The sequence below is a fragment of the Thunnus albacares genome, chromosome 10, assembly GCF_914725855.1.
Source record: "Thunnus albacares chromosome 10, fThuAlb1.1, whole genome shotgun sequence".
Classification (NCBI taxonomy): Eukaryota; Metazoa; Chordata; class Actinopteri; order Scombriformes; family Scombridae; genus Thunnus; species Thunnus albacares.
This window is the reverse complement of record NC_058115.1, coordinates 21685642-21705050: the sequence shown is the minus strand read 5'-3', so window position 1 is coordinate 21705050 and position 19409 is coordinate 21685642. Positions and strand designations below refer to the sequence as shown.

The 19409-nt window shown below is 38.9% G+C and overlaps 5 protein-coding genes across 7 annotated transcripts; 3 read left to right on the top strand and 2 right to left on the bottom strand.

Moving 5' to 3' along the window:
• Positions 1 to 320: 320 nt before the first annotated feature.
• Positions 321 to 3734, top strand: pttg1 (PTTG1 regulator of sister chromatid separation, securin). Of its 2 annotated transcripts, none has more exons than XM_044363130.1 (6): positions 321 to 429; positions 1850 to 1942; positions 2059 to 2198; positions 2314 to 2395; positions 2730 to 2891; positions 3587 to 3734. In XM_044363130.1, exons 2-6 carry the CDS (start codon positions 1855 to 1857, stop codon positions 3667 to 3669), a joined length of 555 nt encoding a protein of 184 aa, XP_044219065.1. In that variant the 5' UTR covers positions 321 to 429; positions 1850 to 1854; the 3' UTR covers positions 3670 to 3734. The 2 variants fall into 2 exon arrangements, with proteins under 2 accessions (XP_044219065.1, XP_044219066.1); XM_044363131.1 differs by having other exon boundaries at positions 329 to 429; positions 1845 to 1942.
• Positions 3735 to 3823: 89 nt separating this feature from the next.
• Positions 3824 to 5608, top strand: sowahd (sosondowah ankyrin repeat domain family d). Its single transcript, XM_044363129.1, has 2 exons — positions 3824 to 4099; positions 4344 to 5608. Exon 2 carries the CDS (start codon positions 4448 to 4450, stop codon positions 5432 to 5434), a length of 987 nt encoding a protein of 328 aa, XP_044219064.1. The 5' UTR covers positions 3824 to 4099; positions 4344 to 4447; the 3' UTR covers positions 5435 to 5608.
• Positions 5609 to 6016: 408 nt separating this feature from the next.
• Positions 6017 to 9602, bottom strand: rpl39 (ribosomal protein L39). The gene is made up of 3 exons (XM_044363133.1): positions 9493 to 9602; positions 9051 to 9154; positions 6017 to 6242 (listed from the first exon to the last, which is right to left on the bottom strand). The coding sequence occupies exons 1-3, from the start codon at positions 9493 to 9495 to the stop codon at positions 6194 to 6196; spliced, it is 156 nt and encodes a 51-aa protein (XP_044219068.1). The 5' UTR covers positions 9496 to 9602; the 3' UTR covers positions 6017 to 6193.
• A 1162-nt stretch (positions 9603 to 10764) lies between these two features.
• Positions 10765 to 16095, bottom strand: upf3b (UPF3B regulator of nonsense mediated mRNA decay). Of its 2 annotated transcripts, XM_044363812.1 has the most exons (11): positions 15413 to 16095; positions 14000 to 14106; positions 13804 to 13910; positions 13604 to 13702; positions 12994 to 13104; positions 12855 to 12898; positions 12581 to 12769; positions 12331 to 12491; positions 11934 to 12246; positions 11628 to 11847; positions 10765 to 11003 (listed from the first exon to the last, which is right to left on the bottom strand). In XM_044363812.1, the coding sequence occupies exons 1-10, from the start codon at positions 15521 to 15523 to the stop codon at positions 11659 to 11661; spliced, it is 1431 nt and encodes a 476-aa protein (XP_044219747.1). In that variant the 5' UTR covers positions 15524 to 16095; the 3' UTR covers positions 10765 to 11003; positions 11628 to 11658. The 2 variants fall into 2 exon arrangements, with proteins under 2 accessions (XP_044219747.1, XP_044219745.1); XM_044363810.1 differs by having other exon boundaries at positions 10765 to 11847.
• A 92-nt stretch (positions 16096 to 16187) lies between these two features.
• ndufa1 (NADH:ubiquinone oxidoreductase subunit A1) lies at positions 16188 to 18661 on the top strand. The gene is made up of 3 exons (XM_044363813.1): positions 16188 to 16439; positions 16565 to 16654; positions 18577 to 18661. The coding sequence occupies exons 1-3, from the start codon at positions 16338 to 16340 to the stop codon at positions 18595 to 18597; spliced, it is 213 nt and encodes a 70-aa protein (XP_044219748.1). The 5' UTR covers positions 16188 to 16337; the 3' UTR covers positions 18598 to 18661.
• The last annotated feature ends 748 nt before the right edge of the window (positions 18662 to 19409 follow it).

Here is a 19409-nt window from a genome sequence, read left to right as displayed (position 1 = left end):
TTAGCTGCCTGACAACTCACAAGTATCTTAAATTAATATGACTCAAATCATTAAGTATAAACACATGTGAGGTGTTTGGTTTGAACAGAGTAGGAAGTAAGGCTGGCTATGGTCCTCATAGATTAACAGCGGGGGCTAGTTTCCTAAATAGATGGTGTCGTAATTATTATTTACCTATGTTTTAGACTGTATGTACTGAAACGATGAGGTTATGGTTATTATGTGGTATTGATATAAATAAAATGGCAACGTATTTTTTATGGCAACGTCCATTCAAGTCACGTGTGCTACAGCGACCAATAGGATGAAGGCAGTGAATTTAAAAAGGAGCCGCGGACGCTAGACGTCACCGTTTATATCAAAACAACCTTTTTGGTCTGAGAGAGAGAAGGTGCAGCCAACGGAGTTTTTAGGCACAGCACAGCTCAGGTAACGTTAACATCGGTGTATTAATGTTACAGTTCACAGCAGTCTCAGCCAATACTGTAAAGTTTAATGAAGTAACGAAAATGAGTGACAGACGTGTTGAATTTTAACGCTAATAAGTTAGCTACTAGCTTATGATTACGGTTAGCTAACGTTAATTTTAACCACCTTCCAACACATCCACGATTTTAACCCGAAACTCAGCTGACGTTAACTGTACGAACGTTATGTCTTGCGAAAATCAAAGTGGTTTTGTGCAACGTTACTTTCCCTCGTTTCCACGACAAAACAAAAAGCTAACTAACTCGTATTAAATGCAAAGAGACAACAGTTGTCATTCATTTGTTAAATATAGCTAAATTAACGAAGGTACTAACCTAAATGCTGCAACACTGCAACACATTGGCTGTTAGTTTCAGTGCTCAGGCTGAGGCTTGATAAGACTATCAAATTGCACCCTTGTCTTGTAAGCTTGGTGTTCATTACACATGACCTGAGTCACAGAAAAAAGACTGTTTTTCAGAAAAATACTCGGCACTTACTGTATTTGTCTTTTGAGGTGGGACAGCACAAAACTTCAGGCTTTACCTGTGGTCTGAATATATTGGCTGTGATTTTTATGAAGGCATTAGCTAAGTGAATGAATAAAGGCTGCAACAAAATGCTTTTGATTGAGATCATGTTTGTATAAACTTTTTATTCATGGCACATATTTGACTTGCATGGGCAGGCTATTACTAATGGTAACATCAATTGATTACACGTGTACATAAGTGATTTGACACAATATATTAACTTTAGGCCCTCTTACAGCCCTATCCAGAGAGTACAACTGAGCAAGCTAAAGGTGCAGCAATTAGTCGATTTAGTCAAATGACAGAATATTAATCAGCAATTATTTTGATAATCGAATAATCATATCATTTTTGCAGCTGCTGGTTCCATCTTTTCAAATGTGAGGATTTGATGCTTTTCTTTGTCACACAAGATGAAACACTGAATGTCTTTGGACTGTTGGTGGGATTTAACAAGACATAACAACACACATGAAGTCCTCACTTTGGGCTGTAGGAAATTTCAACAGGCATTTTTAACTATTAATGAAAATGGTAACTTGTTTCAGCCCAAGTGCAAACTCAAACCTTCTGAGGATATAAGATGCAGTTGAAGCTTGAAAAAACAAACTAAGAAATCCTGAGTTAAGATTGTTAGATGACTATTTCCAAGGTCAAGACACTTGGAAGACGTTTTCACGCTTAAACATTTAGGGCCAAAACTATTGTGTTAATGCATTCATTATAAAATGGTTGCAGCTATAAACCTTAATGCATTTATGCATGTGCTTTTCCTGCTATAATGTGCCAAAATGTCGACCACATAAAGGTCTCTTCCATGTTGATGGGTTGTTATGATGCATTTTCAGATACAATGGCCAACATAATCTTTGCAGAGCGGGAAAATGCATGTCTTCATGCACCAACACTCAAGATGCGACAGCGACTTCAGTCTGCACCAGGTATGAAATTCTAACTGTGCTCGGTGCAGCTTTTCCCCCCTCTAGTAGTAATATAGGTCTGCAGGGAAACTTGTATTTGAAATCATACATTTTTAACCTTTTTTTTCCCCCACCAGAGAAACTCTTGAAATCTCCAATGACTGCCAAAACCTTAAAGACTCCTCTGCCATCTGGTCGTAAGGCTTTGGGGACAGTCAACAAAAAAATCTCAACCCCTGCCATCAATGTACAAGAGAAGAAACTCGTAAAGCCACAGGTTGGGATAAAACATGCGTGTATAATGACGATAGAAAAGTGATGTCAACCTATTTGAATATTCTGCTGTATACCTCAACTATACATGTACTGATACAACACTGTGTTCCTCTCAGGAAACCAAAGTCAAACATGCTGCTCAGAACAAAGTGGAGGAATATCCAGAAATTGAGAAGTTCATTCCTTATGACCCACTAGGTAACAAACATCTTTTTACTGGTAACACTTCACACCAGTTTAACTTAAGGGTCTTTTTTTAATACAGTCTTACACTTGTACAACCACATGTCCGGTACAACATCAAGCAACAACTGAAGTAATTTCCTGTGTTAATTCTCACTGCAGCATCACAGTAGCTGTTCCTCCTTGAGACAACTCATAGTTTATACCCTCAAGACTGATCTTTGTTACATCGAAGCTTGCACATGCGAATCACAAGTCTCAATCACACATGAAGCTGCTGCATTCCTTCTGGAGATAGTTCACTCTAAACATCTCTAAACATAAGGGGTTATTCTTCTCTTCTTCCCAGAGTTTGAGAAGTACAGCATACCTGAAGATTTGATTCCTCTCAGTGGCTTTGCTCTGCCTGGACTGGCTTGTTTCCCACAGGCTCCCCCTCCCTGTGAGGAGGACCTGGAAATGTTTAAGCCGCTCCCAAACATGTCACCTGTAAAGATGCCAAGAAATTCAGGTATAAAATCCCTATTAAACCTTCATTTACACATTACTGTTTGGATGAAGTTAGTCAGTTAATGTACACAAATACGTCGATCTTAAATGGTTACTTTTAGTTATTTAATTACCTCCCAGTATTATCTAGCCTTGCTGAGAGTTGTGGGGTTTTTATTTGCGTTTTTAAGAGATGTCTGAGATTTTTGCTGTTGCCTCAGAATAACGGAGGTGAACAGTGTGTTGCTCACGACTGGAGTTTGTCTTCCCAGAAACACGTTCTTAGTTGCTGAATGATGCTGTATAATTACTGTTTACTGCTGTAAAGTTTTCATTTAGGGCTGCAACTAAATCATTTTCATCATTTATTACTCTATATTTTTTTTTTTTTTTTCCCAATTAACTGTATAGTATATAAAATGGCCTTCACAATTTCCCAGAGCCTCATGTGTGTTAAGTGTTGCACATTTTCTCTGTGAAACAATGAACAGACCAGTTTAATTGAAACTACTTTGCTCAGATGAAATTAAATCACACGCTGTCAACATGATTTTAAGTTAATTTCATTCAATTTCACCGTGTCAAAGTCCTGGCAAACAAAATGAAACTATCTATAGCTGTTAGACAGCGATGACTGAAGCCTTTAAGTATGAGGTGCTGGTTCACTGCAGGTATCATTAACTAAAAGTATCATTAACCTGCTGAATCTCTTTCCAGGTTACTGCTCGGAGCTGGATGCCTTTCTTCAAACACTCGATGAGCTGACCGTTGAACTTCCTCCAGAATCTATTACTGACTGAAAATGAAAGAATGTTGTTTTTTGTTTTGTTGTTTTACTGAAATAAAGTGTCTTTTAATTACCCTTGCTATGTTGTATTTGCATTGCCCCAGTCCAGTCCATAGCTCAGTGACAGGCTGTGACAGCATTACAGACTATTACTTCCTGCTTTGAAGTCCATCAGTGGTCACATGGGAGGGTTTTCTCGCTATTGGTTTTGCCTGAGATTAGAATGAACTTTGTCTCAGTTCCTCTTGAAAAGGGAAAGAGAATCCCAGCTTGAATTTGTAGCTCAGAATTTGACATATATCCTTAAAATAACGATTACAGTCGTTACCAGCTGGACGATAACGTTTCACAGAGAATGAAACGGTTAATGGTGAAAACTGTGAGAGTCACTGAGCGCTTTTATTATACGTGAGTCTGTCTGCGGTTTGTACGCTCTTGAACAGGTGAGTAAGATTGGCGTGGTCAGCAGTCTGATACACAGGAGACAGAGCTAAAACATATTTTTGGTATTTAAGGGGTTATGAGATTAAGGGATAAATTGACAGTGTTTCAACATGCCTGCAAAAAGAGGAACTTGATCTGTTTGTCCTTAAGACGCTTGTTTAAAATGACATGTTTACGCATATCTGAAATGTTTATTTACTCATACAAACGGTAAAAATAAACTCCCCCCTCCCTTTTACACAGAGAATGAGTCCGACGCAGTGGATGGAAACCGTTCCCAGTATCTAATTTGACACTGATGTCTTCGGGGTGTTGTCCAAATAAAAGGAAGTAGCCTTGCGTGCAGCATGCATGAGAGCGGATCGGATGATGCTGGAAATGAACCAGCTGTCAGCGACACTGACGCCCACATCAGAAGGTCATCCAGACAGACCACCGTTGTGGAGCGACTCTCGAGGTATGGCATGCAAGTCATGCCCAGCGCTTTCCAGCGTAGGTCGAGGCTGCAGAGACAACAAGAAGTGTCTGACAGCTCCGCACCGGGCACTCTCCTCCTCCAGAGAGACGCATCGGAGAGAGGGTCGCTCACACCGGCTATGCGTAAAAAATACCTGAAAGAGCTGCTTCTGAGTAACTCATCTCACAGCGGGTTCAGTACTGTGTTGACCTCCCAGACATCCAGCGCGTCCTCGGAGCAGGACGTAAACTGGGCTTTGTATCCGATGGAGCACGCGTGGATGATTTCTGCGGTGGAGGGAAACTATGAAACCATACTGGAGTTTATCTCTGAAGACCCCCATCTGTTAACCAGGAAGGATTTCATCAGCGGTTATTCTGTGCTCCACTGGTTAGCCAAAAGGGGACAGGATGAGACTCTGGTGAAACTTTTGCGTTACGCGCAAAACGCGGGGATCCCCGTGAATGTGAACGTGCGGGGCAGCGGCGGGTTCACCCCGCTGCACGTCGCCTGCATGCACAGCCACTACATGGTCATTAAACTGCTGGTCGGAGCTTTCAGTGCCAATGTGGATGCCATGGACTACAACGGGAAGAGAGCCTGGCAGTATCTGAGGGGAGACGCCCCTCCGGAGATGAAGGAGCTGTTGGGGACCTGGGATGATGAACACAGCGGCGGGTGCGCGCAGCAAAACGTCAATAAAAACGTCAACAACAACTGCGCCACGGCTATGAACTTGACCCCCAGTGATGAGGTCGATCACGGGGAGACAGATGAAGTGGACTTCTTTCACAGGACTAACAGGGGGGGCAGCTGGAGAATGGGGCCTTTAAGGAAGCTGCTATCCTCGTTTTCATTTCTAGGAAACAAAAGGTGACTGTAATGACAGACGCCTTCAATTATGTGCTGTATTTGACATTTAATTCACCAGGATAACACATTCTGTATCAATACTGCTTTCCAAGAATTTCTGGAATATAAAAAGGGCACCTGAGTAAGTTTTTATTTTGTGATAACTTTCACTGAATCTAATAAAAACACTTACTCCACATGATCTTTGCATTTTTCTGACTGACACAGTTCTACTTGTGTCAACTCAAATATTAGTAACTGCTGACATGGCAACTATTTTTCCAGTTTTAGCTGTTTAAGTAAACAATTCTTAGTTTGTGTTTCTTACTGCTTTAGCTTTTCTTGAATACCAGTGTTGTGTTTGGCCCAAATCAACAAAGCCAGACCTTCAAGCTAACTACAAATAACCACAATATTCCATGAGACGGGGATTCAGAAGTGTTTGCTATGTGGTCGGAGACTGAAAACCCATCAGTGTGCTTCTTTCTGCTGAGCTGTGGCAGCTTGTGATGTTTGGTTTGCTGTGGAAAAAGCACTCAGTCTGTAAAATGGACTGTTTAGCTACACTTGTGGGGGATAAAAAGAAGAAGAAAGCCATACAGGCACGTTTTCAGTTTGATCACAGATCTTTTATTGTCAAACATGAGCATAACCAGAGTATCTGTACAAAACAACTGCTGCTCCAGATAACATGGCTCCCTCCCCGGTGGTCAGGCCCCAGCAGCTGGAGGTCCTGGGAGATGTTGGGATGGAGGGATGCTGGGGGATCCACAGACCCTCACGTTTACAGGCCGAGCTTGGTCCTCCTCCAGTGTCTCCTCTTGGAGTTGTACCTGAAGTGGAAAGAGGCCAAACGTGTCAGAGAAAATTGAAATAAACATTTACAACTGAGATAAATGACAGCGATTAAATTTGTACACAGGAAATGCCACCGCTGTGCAAAACACGACTTTGTCCTGGTAAATACTAAGTTAAATATTCACTTTACTCCCTTTAGTTGGTGCTCCAGCTTACTATGAAAACTGCAGAGGTGAATTTGCTCAAATCTTATTTGCCAGAAGGCAACTTCTCTCAGCAACTTACTGACTCATTTCTGGATATCAGGTTTCAACAAAATTACAGGAAATATTCAGTAGAAACTTGTGTAACTGAAAAGACAAAAGGTTACCGTTCTGCCTCCTTCATACAGAGATGACTGAACCAAACTCAACTGAGATTAAGATTAAGATAGGTCACATTTTAAGTGTTAAAACACTGGTCTGCGACTAAAGATTTTCATTATCGATTAACTGTTGATTAATCCATTAGTTGTTTTAAATTGTCAGAAAATGGTTAAAAATGTCGACCACTGTTTCCCAAAGTCCAAGATGCAACCTAAAATGTTTTGTCCCAACCAATAGACCACAACCCAAAGATATTCTGTTCATCGTAAAAGACTAAAAGAAACCAGAAAATATTCAGATCTAAGAAGCTGGAACAAGATAATTTGGTATTTTGTCTTAAATAAAAGAATGAATGAAGATGAATCTATCATCAAAATAGTCGATTAATTTTCTGTTGATCGACTAATCGTTGCAGCTCTAATCTGCATCTTGAGCTGCACACATTTCCCGGATATGGTTGACATGATAATGAAGCAGACCATCTGTCTTTCAGCAAACATCTCAATCTATCTGCTGTGCAATTCTTAAGTCTAAATTCAGTGACAAGTACGTCCCTGACAACAATAAGCTTGATTCAGCCATGTAAGATCCCACCTCTCTTTAATCAGATCTAAAAATAATCATTTTCAAATCACTGATGAGCCTTTTTATTTTTAGTCCTGCATTTAGTTGAAAGGTGAAGACTGACACTCACTTCCATCACATTCAAACAAGGACACACAATGAAATTAAACAAAGCAGTTGAAACAATGCAAATACAGTTGATTCTGCTCAGACGTCAAACTGACCACAACACACCCTGAATGCATGAGCCTGTGAGACAGTCAAATCTCTGAAGGCACTGAAATAATAAAGATTTTAAGTGAAAGTAATTGTTTTTAAATCTACTCGTAGATCCTCTTCTGAAGAATCACTGCGGTAATTGTGGGAAACGCTCGAGGCTGTGGTAATTATATAACAGTCAAATACCAAAGAAAGCTATTTAGTGGGCAGATCAGTTTCAGCAAACAGTCGACTCGATTCTAACGTTCAGCTGAACTTCAGTGTTCATATGTTACAGCTGCAGACGTTCCTCTTCACCATCACGGTGAGCAGGAAGATGAGCTCCGCAGCAGAAAGATGCTCTCAGCAGGGTTAATGACAGCACTCAACAGACATAAAGAGCTGCAATTGCAGACCTGCTTTACATGATCTAGAGTTCCTGCTTCTTCCCCACATTAAATCAGCCCCCGATAACATCTCCGCACTTAATGTGAAAGCAGACGGCTCAGTGAATTATAGCAGTGGAACACGAACCATTAAGATCGAGCACTCTCAGGGAGGATTTCACCAATGTCTGCACCTTTGAGGAAACTCTGAATGCACTTTTTCTGCTAAAAATGACTGAAATTTCAATCTGTGAAAGTTAATACAGCCGGCCATCATGCAAGTTTTGAATATACTCTTTATAGTTTAGTAGGTGCACTTAGCTAAAACTAATGAATGGTCATTTCAGAAGCTGTGGTTGGTGGTTATATTGTGTTGTACTAGGAAGTTGTTCTACTATTTACTTTGTTATTAATGGTGGCAAAACAAGAGAAACACCTCTTTACAGTTCAACAGAACAGGCTCTGACAATTTGTTGTGTAATTAGTCGAGCCCCAAATAAATAAACTGGTAACTACTTTGATAAATAACCATATGTACATACAAATTATACAGATATTTCTTCACATCTTATAGGTAGGACACATACTTTATGCTTTTGTTGATACTCTTATTACTGCTGCTTTTACTGTGTTTATCATTTCCATTTTTTCCTTACTGCATTGTCAAGAAGCTGAAACCTAAGATTTTTACTCATACTTATGTTATGAGATGCAACAATAAAGAAAGAAATTTGAAACTAAATGATTTCATCTTTGCTAGTAAAAACCTCCATTCTCTGGTTCCAGCACCCCCGATGTGAAGATTTGCTGCTTTTCTCCATTTTATACAAATTGTAAAGTGGAGTAGTTAGTTAAGAAAACAAGACAGACAACATTGCCTTGAACTCTGCAAAGCCACAATGGCTCATTTTATCATTATATACTTTATTATTTACACACCAAACTCATAATTGAGAATATAATTGGAAACCTAATCACCAACTGCAGTCTTACACAGCAGCACAACAAACATCAGCCTCCAAAATGACCATTAAGTTGGGCTAATAGCTCTCTAAAGTCTTATTTTAATCTTCATAAAAATGTGGATTTGTTAGAGCTGTCATATTAGATTTCATTAGTTTACACTAACTAGGTAAACCTAATAAACTGGCACACGTGTACATAAACAGTAAATTATAGAGACTAATTCACTTCAACTGTGCAGAGAGACAGTGTGCCTCCAGTGCAGTTTGGTTATACCAACTTACTCTCTCTGTATGATAATCAGTTCAAAAACCACACAACACATTTAAAAGGTAACGTGCACAGGTAATAAACACTATAAACTCACCTGATCTTGTTGCCAGTCTTCATTCTGATCCACTGAGGAATCGGCCTGTTCTGTTTCTGCTTCTTGGCGAGGAAGCGCTTGATCCTGAAAGTCTTGTGGGACGACTAGAAACAACACAAAATACATTAACACCACGTCGACACACACATTTTTTTGCACTTTAGCTAATAGATAGAGACTTTGTCCAATGATTTACGTCATCGAGATGATATACTCGGGAGTATTTATAGTGTTTAAGACAACATTATAGCGGCTAACATGCGTAGCGCTACAGAGAAGCTACCGGCTAGCATCGTTAATCGTCAATAATAAGCTAATATCTCGACTCTTCAGACAACATACTGATCTGTTAAGCACTATCAACATAGTTATTAAATGTTCTACACATCTTTGCACGTTTAAACGAGCTACAGACGTGGATGTTTAAAGATTTTCAATTTACCATTTTGTCCACAGTCCTTTCACCACTATGGCGGTGGTAGAAGAGAAAGAAGGAAGTGACGAAGAGGGTTTTATCCAATCAGCGCCCAGGAAACAGACGACGCAGTCTGTAGACAGCGACACAACGTGGGGGTCTTGAAGATAAATGAGTTAAAGAATTCTTTTCTTTCTTTTTTTTTACTAATATTAGCTGAAACGCACCATTCAATACAAAAAAGATATTTTAATTTTATTTAATTAGGTATATTTATTTTTACATAATGTACATGTACTTAACCTATTTTTATTTATTTGTGTATCTATTATTGTATATTGCCACTGTAGCCTTGCTGTTGTTTTGCATCTGCTTCTTTTTTTTTGGAGGAATATATAATCAATATTCCTGCCAGAAATTGTACATATATTGTATTGTTCTACATATAGTTTAAAAATCTTTTTTCTTTATATTTTACCAGTGGTGGAAGAAGTATTCAGATCTTTTACTTAATTAAAAGTAGAAATACTATAATGTCATTTGCAGGTATTTAACGGGTAATTTCTCAGGCATTTTACAGAGAGGGTGGTGCATTTTGGACACATAAACTTTTAATTTATTTATGTTTGTTTTCTTTTTACTTTGTTATATTTGTGTTAGATTGCTGCTGCTTGGATTATTTATTGTATGTTTTATGCCTGTATGTTGGTGCTGAAATGTTCTTGGATCGATAAATACAACTATTTCTTAAATTAAATAAAAAATAAACTGTCTCAGGGCCCCAAAGCCCCCAGGTTCACTACATGTCAGTTGGTTTTGGAAATTTTTATTTTTTTGCATATTTTTAGGGACTTTGCACCTCAAAAGGACAAGATCAACTAAGGCAGGTCCTCTGTTATAGGCTAATTTTGTAGTCATATGCTGTGTTAAAAAAGAAAAAGTTTTCATATTATGCATAGTCCTTATAACTAAACTAACAGAATTAAAGAATTTTTCCAGCATAGGAGTACTGGTTACACTGGACTACAAGGAAACTTTGTGGTGGAAAGCTACAAGCACATTGGGGATGGGGGGGTCACTAGGGACCAAGAAGCAAATCCCAACAGAAAAATAAAGCCATTCTTGGACACAGCTGTTCATGACTCATATCCACTGTAACTAATAGATGAAAGAGAGAAAAGACAAAACTGGAAATGGTGCAAAAAAAAAAACCCTGACTTGAAAATAAAACCTCATCTTTACTGAGTTTTCTTGTATTTTAGGATTAAAATAGTTCACCAATGAGAGAAGACAGACAGGTTCACTTTAACAAAGACCTCTTTTATTTCCAGTCAACTGTCAGCATCATCAGAAGTGATATGTCTTCATGCTAGATTCAGTTTAGTGCATCACAGATTCATGTTTAAGGGGAGTCTCAGATTAGAAAAAGGGGGGGAGGGTAGGAAGGCCACAAGTCGATCACTCCAACTGAAGTCTGCATGCAGGCACGGCTGTCACATGGCAGTCTAGTCAGAAATGGCTTATTTCTTCTTAAGTCACTGAATGGATGAAGGAAAAGAACACATGATCCCAAAACAGGTAAGCACAGACTCTGTCATTCAGTACGCATAACAGTTGTGCCTATAAGACGACAACTATTTGTGAGTTATAGACCATGAAAAGTTTTAATACACATATATTTGGATTGTCTAGCTCCCCAGGCAGAGTAAGATGTCATTTCCATGTGTACACGTCAAACTGAAAACAGCAAAACAAAAATCTAGTTCTAGACGGTGTAGAAACTATGCTGATGAGCTTGGCAATGTGGATGTGTTGAGTGAGTAGAAAGCTAAATGCAGACGACAACTGTAAAAGCGAATGTTTGCAGCGCGTACGACACTTAACATCTGAGAAAAAAAATACTGAAATAAGGTCACTTATTGAGTTTTCATGGTCCAAGAAAGCTTTGGCTTCACCTAATGTGCCCTACAGCCAAACTCTTTCCAAAGGTTACTGTTACCTTTCCTAACAAATGAAACTAAAGAGGGTCACATTCAGGCACTAAGAGGCTCCTCAATCACATCTCTGCCTCTGAGACCGGGGAAAATGCAGTCCTGCTTGAGCTGCACGTGGCCCTGAGGCGACACAGCGCCGCTCTGAGCCTCGCAGGCCCGTCTCCTCACCACACTTAATATGCCACAAGTAGAAATCTGCTCAATCATCTCCTTTGTCAGACACTTTCTTGGTCTCAGTATCTGGCTTTCTGTCGACAGAGCTGGATTCAGCGCCTCCTCCTCCTCCTCCTCCTCCTCCTCCTCCTCCTCCTCCTCCTCCTCCTCCTCCTGCAGCTGCTCGATTGCGGCTTCTGGCCCCTGGCTGGTACAGTTGAATAGCCGGCCGGTCCTGATGCAAAAGCAAACAAACAACAATGTTTTAAAAAGAGCAAATGCAGGAAATTACTTGATAACTTGAAAGGCCAGAGTCGTTACCTTATTTCGTAGCCGCTCTCTTTTAGCGCTCTCCTCCTTCTTGTTGTCCTTGGCGGGCCTCTCTGGCTTCTCAGTGTGAGCGGAGTCTGCCGTGTTTTCACCCCTTTTCTTTTCCGAGGCACGCTCTTTTTCTTTTTTTCCCTCATCCTCCCCCCGCTTCATGCTGGCGTTCTCTCCGTCCTGCCGCTCTCTCCTTCTCCGCCGATCCTCGTCCTGCCGCCTCATGCGCTCCTTCTCTTTCTGCCGCCGCTCACGCTCCCTGTCTCTCTCCGCATCGCGGTCTCTGAACTCCTTGCGCCCGTCTTCGTCTGCTCTGTGTGTTAAAGCACAAATCCTGTTTAAGCATCCTGTTCAAAGAGAGCAACGTCTTTTAGAGGAACTGACTGTAAAGACTCACTTCCTTCCCCGATCCTCCTTATTTTCAATGTTCTGGCGTCTCTTATGATCAGCACTTCCCATGGATCTGTCCTCTTTATTTGGTCTCTCTGGTTTCTTGGCTTTTTCCTTGGGTTTCTCAGAATCGGCATCATCCCCCCCTCGGTCTGGCTTCTTCAGGAGCTGCACAGTGAAAAATAAAGACAAAGTTATATTAAGATTTGGGGGATTACACTCTCTTTCAAACAGATTCTTCCCACTGCAGCACATACTTTGATTTTTGGTTCTTCTTTAACATGGTCCTTGTCTTTCTCCAGCGGTTTCTCAAGTCTCTTCATCTTCTCGGCCTCTTTGCGCTTCCTTCTCTCCTCCTCCCTCCACTTTCGACGCTCCTCGTCACGCAGGCGCTTGCGTTCAAGTTCTCTCCTCCTTCTCTCCTCTTTCTTTTCCTCCCTGAGTCTCTGAACAACATTAAAACAGGACATGAGTCAAGCTTCCATCATGCATTTCAACACAACTAGTGCCACACTGTTGAGCCATATTTACCTGTTTATTCTTCAGGAAGTCCAGCAGAGGAGTTGTTTTTTTAGCTTGAGAAAGAAAAAGTATGTTTAGGTTTACTGGAATACTCATTTATCCCTCCAGCAAAACACCTCTTTTAGGTGAACTATGACTATGTACATACCTACAAGTTCCTTTGTTTTTGCCTCAATCTCTTCCAACAGAGTCTCAGGTGTGGATGTAAATTTTTCCTCATCTCCGTTATAATATTCCAGGAATTTCTTGTAATCAGGATCTGAAAGAAAATAAACAAAAAATATAGACATGTTGCTGCTTCTGGCAAGACTGATTCTCTGCATTTTTAAATAATGCCACGTAAAACTGTACCCACAACTATACTTAACTAAAGCAGGGCATTTTCTTTTTGAGGAAGAGTTGAGGTTTGATACAAAATTATCAAAGACAACCATTAGCATTAAGGGATAGGTCCATCTTAGACAACAATGTTCATATGCCCATATATGTATCTTGGGTATTTTGCACTAAAATGACTGTAACAGAGTGGGAAGATACCCCCTTGATTTGACTAACAAAGACTGAAGCCTGTTATCGGAGAATAATGTATTTTGCATAAAGGGGAGTACTGCATTAAGATAAGACTAGAAAAAATGTGAACCTATCCTCCAGGCAATCCTTTAGAAAACTGATGACAAATACAACCAAAAATATTCAGTACATAAATGTGACTGTTAGTAAATAATGTATGCCCTGTTTGATAACAATAAATCCTTTACCTTCAGTAATTGTTCCACATTTTGCGTCCTTTTTCTTACTTCTTTTTTTGGCAGTTTTTTGAAAAGGTGCAAACTCCACAATGGCAGGATACTCCTGTCCTGTTTGGAAGCAATGTGCAGACAAGCGTGAAGCCTCAATTATTTTATGAGAAAACCCTCAAGTTTGTCTATTTAACTGTAATTTCATGCTCTTCTCATACCTCTGTTGTCAATGAACACATATCCATCAAATCGATCCCTGAAGAGAACTATATCCTCTTGATTTTTGAAATTAATGTAAGCCCTTGCGAAGAGATGAGGGTAAAGGCTGAAAGGACAGAATAATCATGTCAGGTTAATAAATATTAGAGTCACTATTGATGTTTTTAAAATAATGAAATGTAAGGCTAAATTCACCTGGTGTCATTGGAGAAAAACTCCAGGTAGTCCACCTCTGGAAGCGGTTGCAGCTGCTCCTCCAGCTCCTCCTTGGTCAGACTTGGTGGTAATCGTCTGATCACAATCTAGGAAAAAGTCATTGACAGATTAATAGAGTGTTATAAGGACAGCTGGGTTAATCAATCTGAGGAAAACTTTTGTTAGGGGAATGTATATTACTCCAATGGGGTGAGTCTGAGCCCCCTTCAGTTAATATGTTGTACAATTAAATATTTAAGTCCCCTTCCACTCAAAAATATGTTTTTCTTCTTCTTGTTCCTAGAGTTGAATGTTTGAGCTTCACTGTGCAGACTGATGTATGTGCAAAGTTTGACACTAGAAGGCTGTTTTCACATTTGTCTGATGAAAGTGGAAAGTTTCATCAGACTCATCAAGCTCACTGAAAATCTGATTTTAAGGGTTTGTGACATCACAACTAGTTTGGTAGCCAATTCTGGTTCAATATTCAACTTAAACAAGTGTGATGTGGAAACTTGAAGCCTCCAGTGGACAAACACTGAGAATGGACTTTACAGTGATGTAGGAGACATGTTGTGTCCAACAGTTAAACTTCTGACATGAAAAATATTTGCATATTCATAGATTCTGGATTTTTTTTTTTATTGTGGAAGAAGGATGTAATTTTAAGGATTTTAACATGATAATTGAAGTTTTTTTTTTTAATAGAAAAACCATATCAGACACATTATTATTCGAAGTAGAGTATTTTATATACATCTTAAAACTAATCTGGGGGGGATCTTTAAGGATTCTTCCTCTAGAGAGGTTGTCAGCAGTCCTGAGTGGCTGTGATAGCACATTTAGTCAAATATGGAGTTTTTTGGGGGGTTTTTTAAATCATGTACCACTGGCAATTGGAAATGCCTTGCTTGCTGGATTGACTAACTACCATCAAAGTGTCTTTTATATGTATCTGATTCTTAATTATATAAGAAAGAAGGTCACTTGATTAAATGAAACTGAAAGGATTTGCTGTAAAGATAATTGACTTTTTCTTTATTTATTTTTTAAAATTATTTCCCTTCTTAGTAGTTTGCTGTTGTATCCTTTTGGGGTTACAACCACATTAAATTTTTTTAAACTTTGGATTGCATTTTTTGTTTCCTTTTATATGTTTGGTGTTAGTGGGTTCACTACGGAAATAAAATATAGCTATAAACAATCTGAGGAAAAGAAGGCAACAATTGGCTGCTGTTAGCTTTAACTTTAAGTTAGACATTAACTTATTACACAATAAGTATATTAGACTTTACATTTAAGATCTGAATATCTAAAAACACGCTGTTGAAAGAGGCAAACTTTAAAAGTTACTGTTTACAACTAACGGCTGATAGCAACCTTCGCTAACGCTAGCCTATTAGCAAGTTTTACCTTTGTCATGGCCTCCTTCTTTTCCTTCGACTTTTCCGTTTTTTCTCCATCTTCGCACCTTATTTCCACCCTTCTCTCCTTGGGCCGAGTGTTTTCCTTGTCTTCCTTCATAATTGAAAAGCTATTTCGTCCCACGGCTGAATTTCATCTCATCTCTCAGACTTGTTTACTTTTTTTAGCAACTTAGCCGGCTAGTGGCTAACTTCCTCTCGACGGTTGGAGCCGCAGTTCTATGACAACGCCGGAGGGAGGCGCTGTTGGAGAAAACAAACGTCTACCACGAATTTGAATTTATAATTACAATTTATATCTTTTAAAATATATATTCCCTGTATCTTGACTGAAATGGCATTTCGTCGTAGAGTTCTACATTTAAAAAAAAAAATTACCTCCCAAAATCAGCAAAATATAGTTTCCGTTTTTCGGCCGCCCTTCAAAGTAAAAGCCTGACCGACCCTCAGTTTCTGAGCGGTTTGTTTTTGTCTGAAACACTTTGACACCATAACAATAACTTAACTATCATGTGACATGTTTAAATGATCCCGGGTTTTCCTGTAAACATCCAATATTCCATTTAGATCCGGCATTATCTGTTTATCTAACTAAAGAAGTAATCCTTCGGTTCACTAGTCATTTAAACAACTATTACAATCGGAAACATTTGACAGCATGTAAAATTAAATTGTCTGTGTGGTTGTTTGTAAATTATTCTTATTATAGATTGTTTAGTTTTAAAGAGGTGATGCTTTTCTTGTGGAAAACCCCAACAGGAAGTGTGTTTGTTCTTCCGCTAGCAGAACATAGGTCACCAGGACGGTCGACATTTTGTTAGCTCCTTAGCAAAATAAACAGTCGGGGGAAGTGTTAGGGCGGCTTGGTTGTGATCAGAGTTGCTCTTCGTCGCCTGACAGTTAAACTCTGAACCATGTGGTATGAAATCCTGCCCGGCTTCGCCATCATGACCGTGTGTCTGATCATTCCCGGCGTCGCCACCGCGCAGATCCACAAGTTCACCAACAACGGAAAGGTGAGGAGGAAGCTGCAGCCTGCTAATGTGGTTGTGAACAAGCTAACAAGTAGAAAGAAAAGCTGTGAATGTGCTGCTTTTATTAAACTACCTGCTTGAGTAACGACCTCCTGTTTCCCTCGCAGGAGAAGAGGATCGCCCGGGTCCCGTGGCACTGGTACCTGATGCAGAGAGACAAGCGGATCTCAGGAACAGGACGGCACTTTGACTCCAAGGTGAGACTCCATGCGTCAATATCAACATCATCATCTGCACCAAAACATGTTTGTATTGCACCTGTTTCTCAAAAGAAAGCAACTCATAGTCTGTGGGGTTTGGATTCACATCACCGAGAACCTTATTAGGAAAACCTGTGCAATAAACCTGTGTGATATTATAGTTCTGCTTATATCTCTGGTCTCTATTCTATTATTTATTATTATAATTTATTATCTTATGCTCACAAGACAGTATGTTGTGTCCTCAAGATATTAGCTTGTGCAAACCAGATCCACATCTTGTACACAAGATATAAAATATTATCTTTTGGGGCTTTGTAGATGTTTACTGAGTGGGATATTTTTACTGTTGAAAAATAAACTTGTTTGTGCTCTTTGGGGGGACAAAACATGTAAATTATCTGAATCTTATCTCATTTGAATTATCTGAATCTTCATTCTTGACCTGGGAAACGGGAGATCAAAAAAAGTTTAATTCAAGGTCCGTTTAGCTGAGCTCTCAACTGCATCTCGTGTTCTTCCTCAACTAGTTTGCTCAGTTGTCATCAAGTGATGTAGATATGGAGCTTCATCATAGCTCCATGCCTTGAAGAAGACCGTGAGGTGTCATAAAAAGCTCCAGGGGAAAAAAAACAGTTCATACCTCACACATGTTTTTGATGTTTCTTGTCACTTATCGGCCGACATGTAAACCAGTACTGTTAAGTCTGTGAGGATTTATGGGTTGGGCTTTACTCCAATGAAAGTCTTCAGTCTCACTTGAGAGAGATAATAAATCATAGAAAACTTTGTGTTACTTCATTTTGTCAAAATTATTACTCTGTGGCTGTTCAGCTCAAGGTAAAAACTATTTGAAAAAGACTTGACTGGAAGGAGTTCATGTGCAGGTGATATTCAACATGAAACAGCAGAGTCACTTAAATTCAGGGTCTAACAGCATCTTAAAGTGACATATTACTGTCTGACTGGACAACGTTTCTGGCTATATATTTTCCTAATATATTGAAAGATAAATAGTGTATAATGACTGATATGATGGCAACATTTTCTCATGTTAGAGTGTAGCAGGGTAGTTTAGATGATGTAAAAGGCTGCTCTGTTTGAAAGTGTGCACTTACAACAACATTAAAGGGAAGTACAATGTAAAATGCTATTTGATTTATTAATGTCCTGTTGGGCTAAATGTAAATAACATTTTAGCTGATATAATGTTAACTCATCACTCTCTACGTTATGTCAAATAATGCACACTTAAACCAGGGCACAAAATTAGCACCAGCCACCAGCAAAATGCTGGTAAAATATGCAAGCGGCTGGTAGGTTTGCTTCACTCACCAGCCATTTGATCAGTAGACTAAAGTTAATTTTCCACCCTGCTTGAATCAGAAAAGGAGAATAATTTCTAACGTTGAAACAGTTTCACTACTATCCTCTCTACATGGATTTTTCCTGATCTATTCAAAAGCAAAAGAAGCATCCCAGCCAACTTTTCTAATTAAAAGATGCTCTTAACTTTGTTGTGATTGAAGGTGACCTTTCTTATTTAATAATGTGAAGTTACCTGAAATCCATGCTAAAGGTGTAACTTGCCCAACAGGCGCAGAATAAAGATTAACTACAGTGTATTTATGTCCACGCTGTCATGAAAACACCTGTACAGGTGGACCTGTGGTGTTTAGGTCCTTTTAAAGCAGATGGCAGGGTCACTGTGATGGATTATTTATCATCTCTATTCACTTTCAAGTCTGTGTAAGATGAGTCTCATTAAATAATCCCATGAATATAAACAACAGTTGTCTGGAAGAAACAAAAAAAAAACATTAAAAAAAATCCATCAAACTTAAACTTGGTAAAACGTAGTTAGTTAATAAATTATTTGAACTGTAAATGGAGTTTTAATCTCTCTTTTTCTTCAACAGGGACTTGAGAACATCCACTGATGACGAGGACAGAAGAGAAGAAGAAAGTTCTTTGTTGTACATTAAAAGATGATATTTAACAGTCGGCTATTTGTTTTTTCAGTCTTTTAAGGCAGTTGTGTCCCTGTTATCAATTAAATTGTTCCATACTGGAAAACGTTTGGGATTGATTGACTCATATGTTGAATTCCACCAGTAACAGACAAGAGGGTGTGATTAAAATAAAATAAATGCTTTACAGCTGTTAACATGGAGTTTATAGATGTGATAATACAGCGTAGTAATACATCAGTACATATTTTTGTGAAAACAAGACATCAGAGATCAGATTATCAGATTATTTTTTATCACGTTATATCTTTAGTTAAATTTAGTTAAATCAAAAAGTTAAATTTAGCCTAAATGATACTGAACCAAACTCAGAGGAAAAAACACAGTAAAAAAATGCCCATTTTATTTAGTTTTCTGTTTTGTAGAAACTACCGTTACAGAATAAGTAGCCACTGGACAAATATATAGATTAAAAAGATCTGTGAAGGTTTGTGCTTTCAAGTGATGGACATTTTGTCAAAGTTGAGTAATGATTCAAATACATCACAGCAAATAAGCTAATAAACCCCCATCTGGCTGGTATTCAGGCTGCTGCTTATAAAGAGGCGAACCAGCCAGAATACTGTATTTATTTGCACTAGTAGCTAAAGTAAACATCAAAATCACATAACTGTATAATTTAAAAGAAAGCTCAGTGGTTACCAAATGATTAACAAGATCAAAAAACCATTTATGCTACACAAAATTTTACTCTTTTTTTAAAAAACTTTCTTTAATGTTTG

Bases quoted from the DNA above. Each gene is read 5' to 3' on its own strand.
- sowahd (XM_044363129.1), top strand. From the start codon at position 4,448: ATGCATGAGAGCGGATCGGATGATGCTGGAAATGAACCAGCTGTCAGC.
- rpl39 (XM_044363133.1), bottom strand. The intron at 6,243-9,050 runs GTGAGTTTATAG...TTTCCACTTCAG, and splicing joins AAGACTGGCAACAAGATCAG to GTACAACTCCAAGAGGAGAC.
- pttg1 (XM_044363130.1), top strand. From the start codon at position 1,855: ATGGCCAACATAATCTTTGCAGAGCGGGAAAATGCATGTCTTCATGCA. The intron at 2,396-2,729 runs GTAACAAACATC...TCTTCTTCCCAG, and splicing joins CATTCCTTATGACCCACTAG to AGTTTGAGAAGTACAGCATA. The intron at 2,892-3,586 runs GTATAAAATCCC...ATCTCTTTCCAG, and splicing joins AAAGATGCCAAGAAATTCAG to GTTACTGCTCGGAGCTGGAT.
- upf3b (XM_044363810.1), bottom strand. From the start codon at position 15,523: ATGAAGGAAGACAAGGAAAACACTCGGCCCAAGGAGAGAAGGGTGGAA. The intron at 13,703-13,803 runs GTATGAGAAGAG...GCTTCCAAACAG, and splicing joins TGTGTTCATTGACAACAGAG to GACAGGAGTATCCTGCCATT. The intron at 12,899-12,993 runs GTATGTACATAG...TTCTTTCTCAAG, and splicing joins AAAAACAAAGGAACTTGTAG to CTAAAAAAACAACTCCTCTG.
- ndufa1 (XM_044363813.1), top strand. From the start codon at position 16,338: ATGTGGTATGAAATCCTGCCCGGCTTCGCCATCATGACCGTGTGTCTG. The intron at 16,440-16,564 runs GTGAGGAGGAAG...TTTCCCTCGCAG, and splicing joins AGTTCACCAACAACGGAAAG to GAGAAGAGGATCGCCCGGGT. The intron at 16,655-18,576 runs GTGAGACTCCAT...TTTCTTCAACAG, and splicing joins GACGGCACTTTGACTCCAAG to GGACTTGAGAACATCCACTG.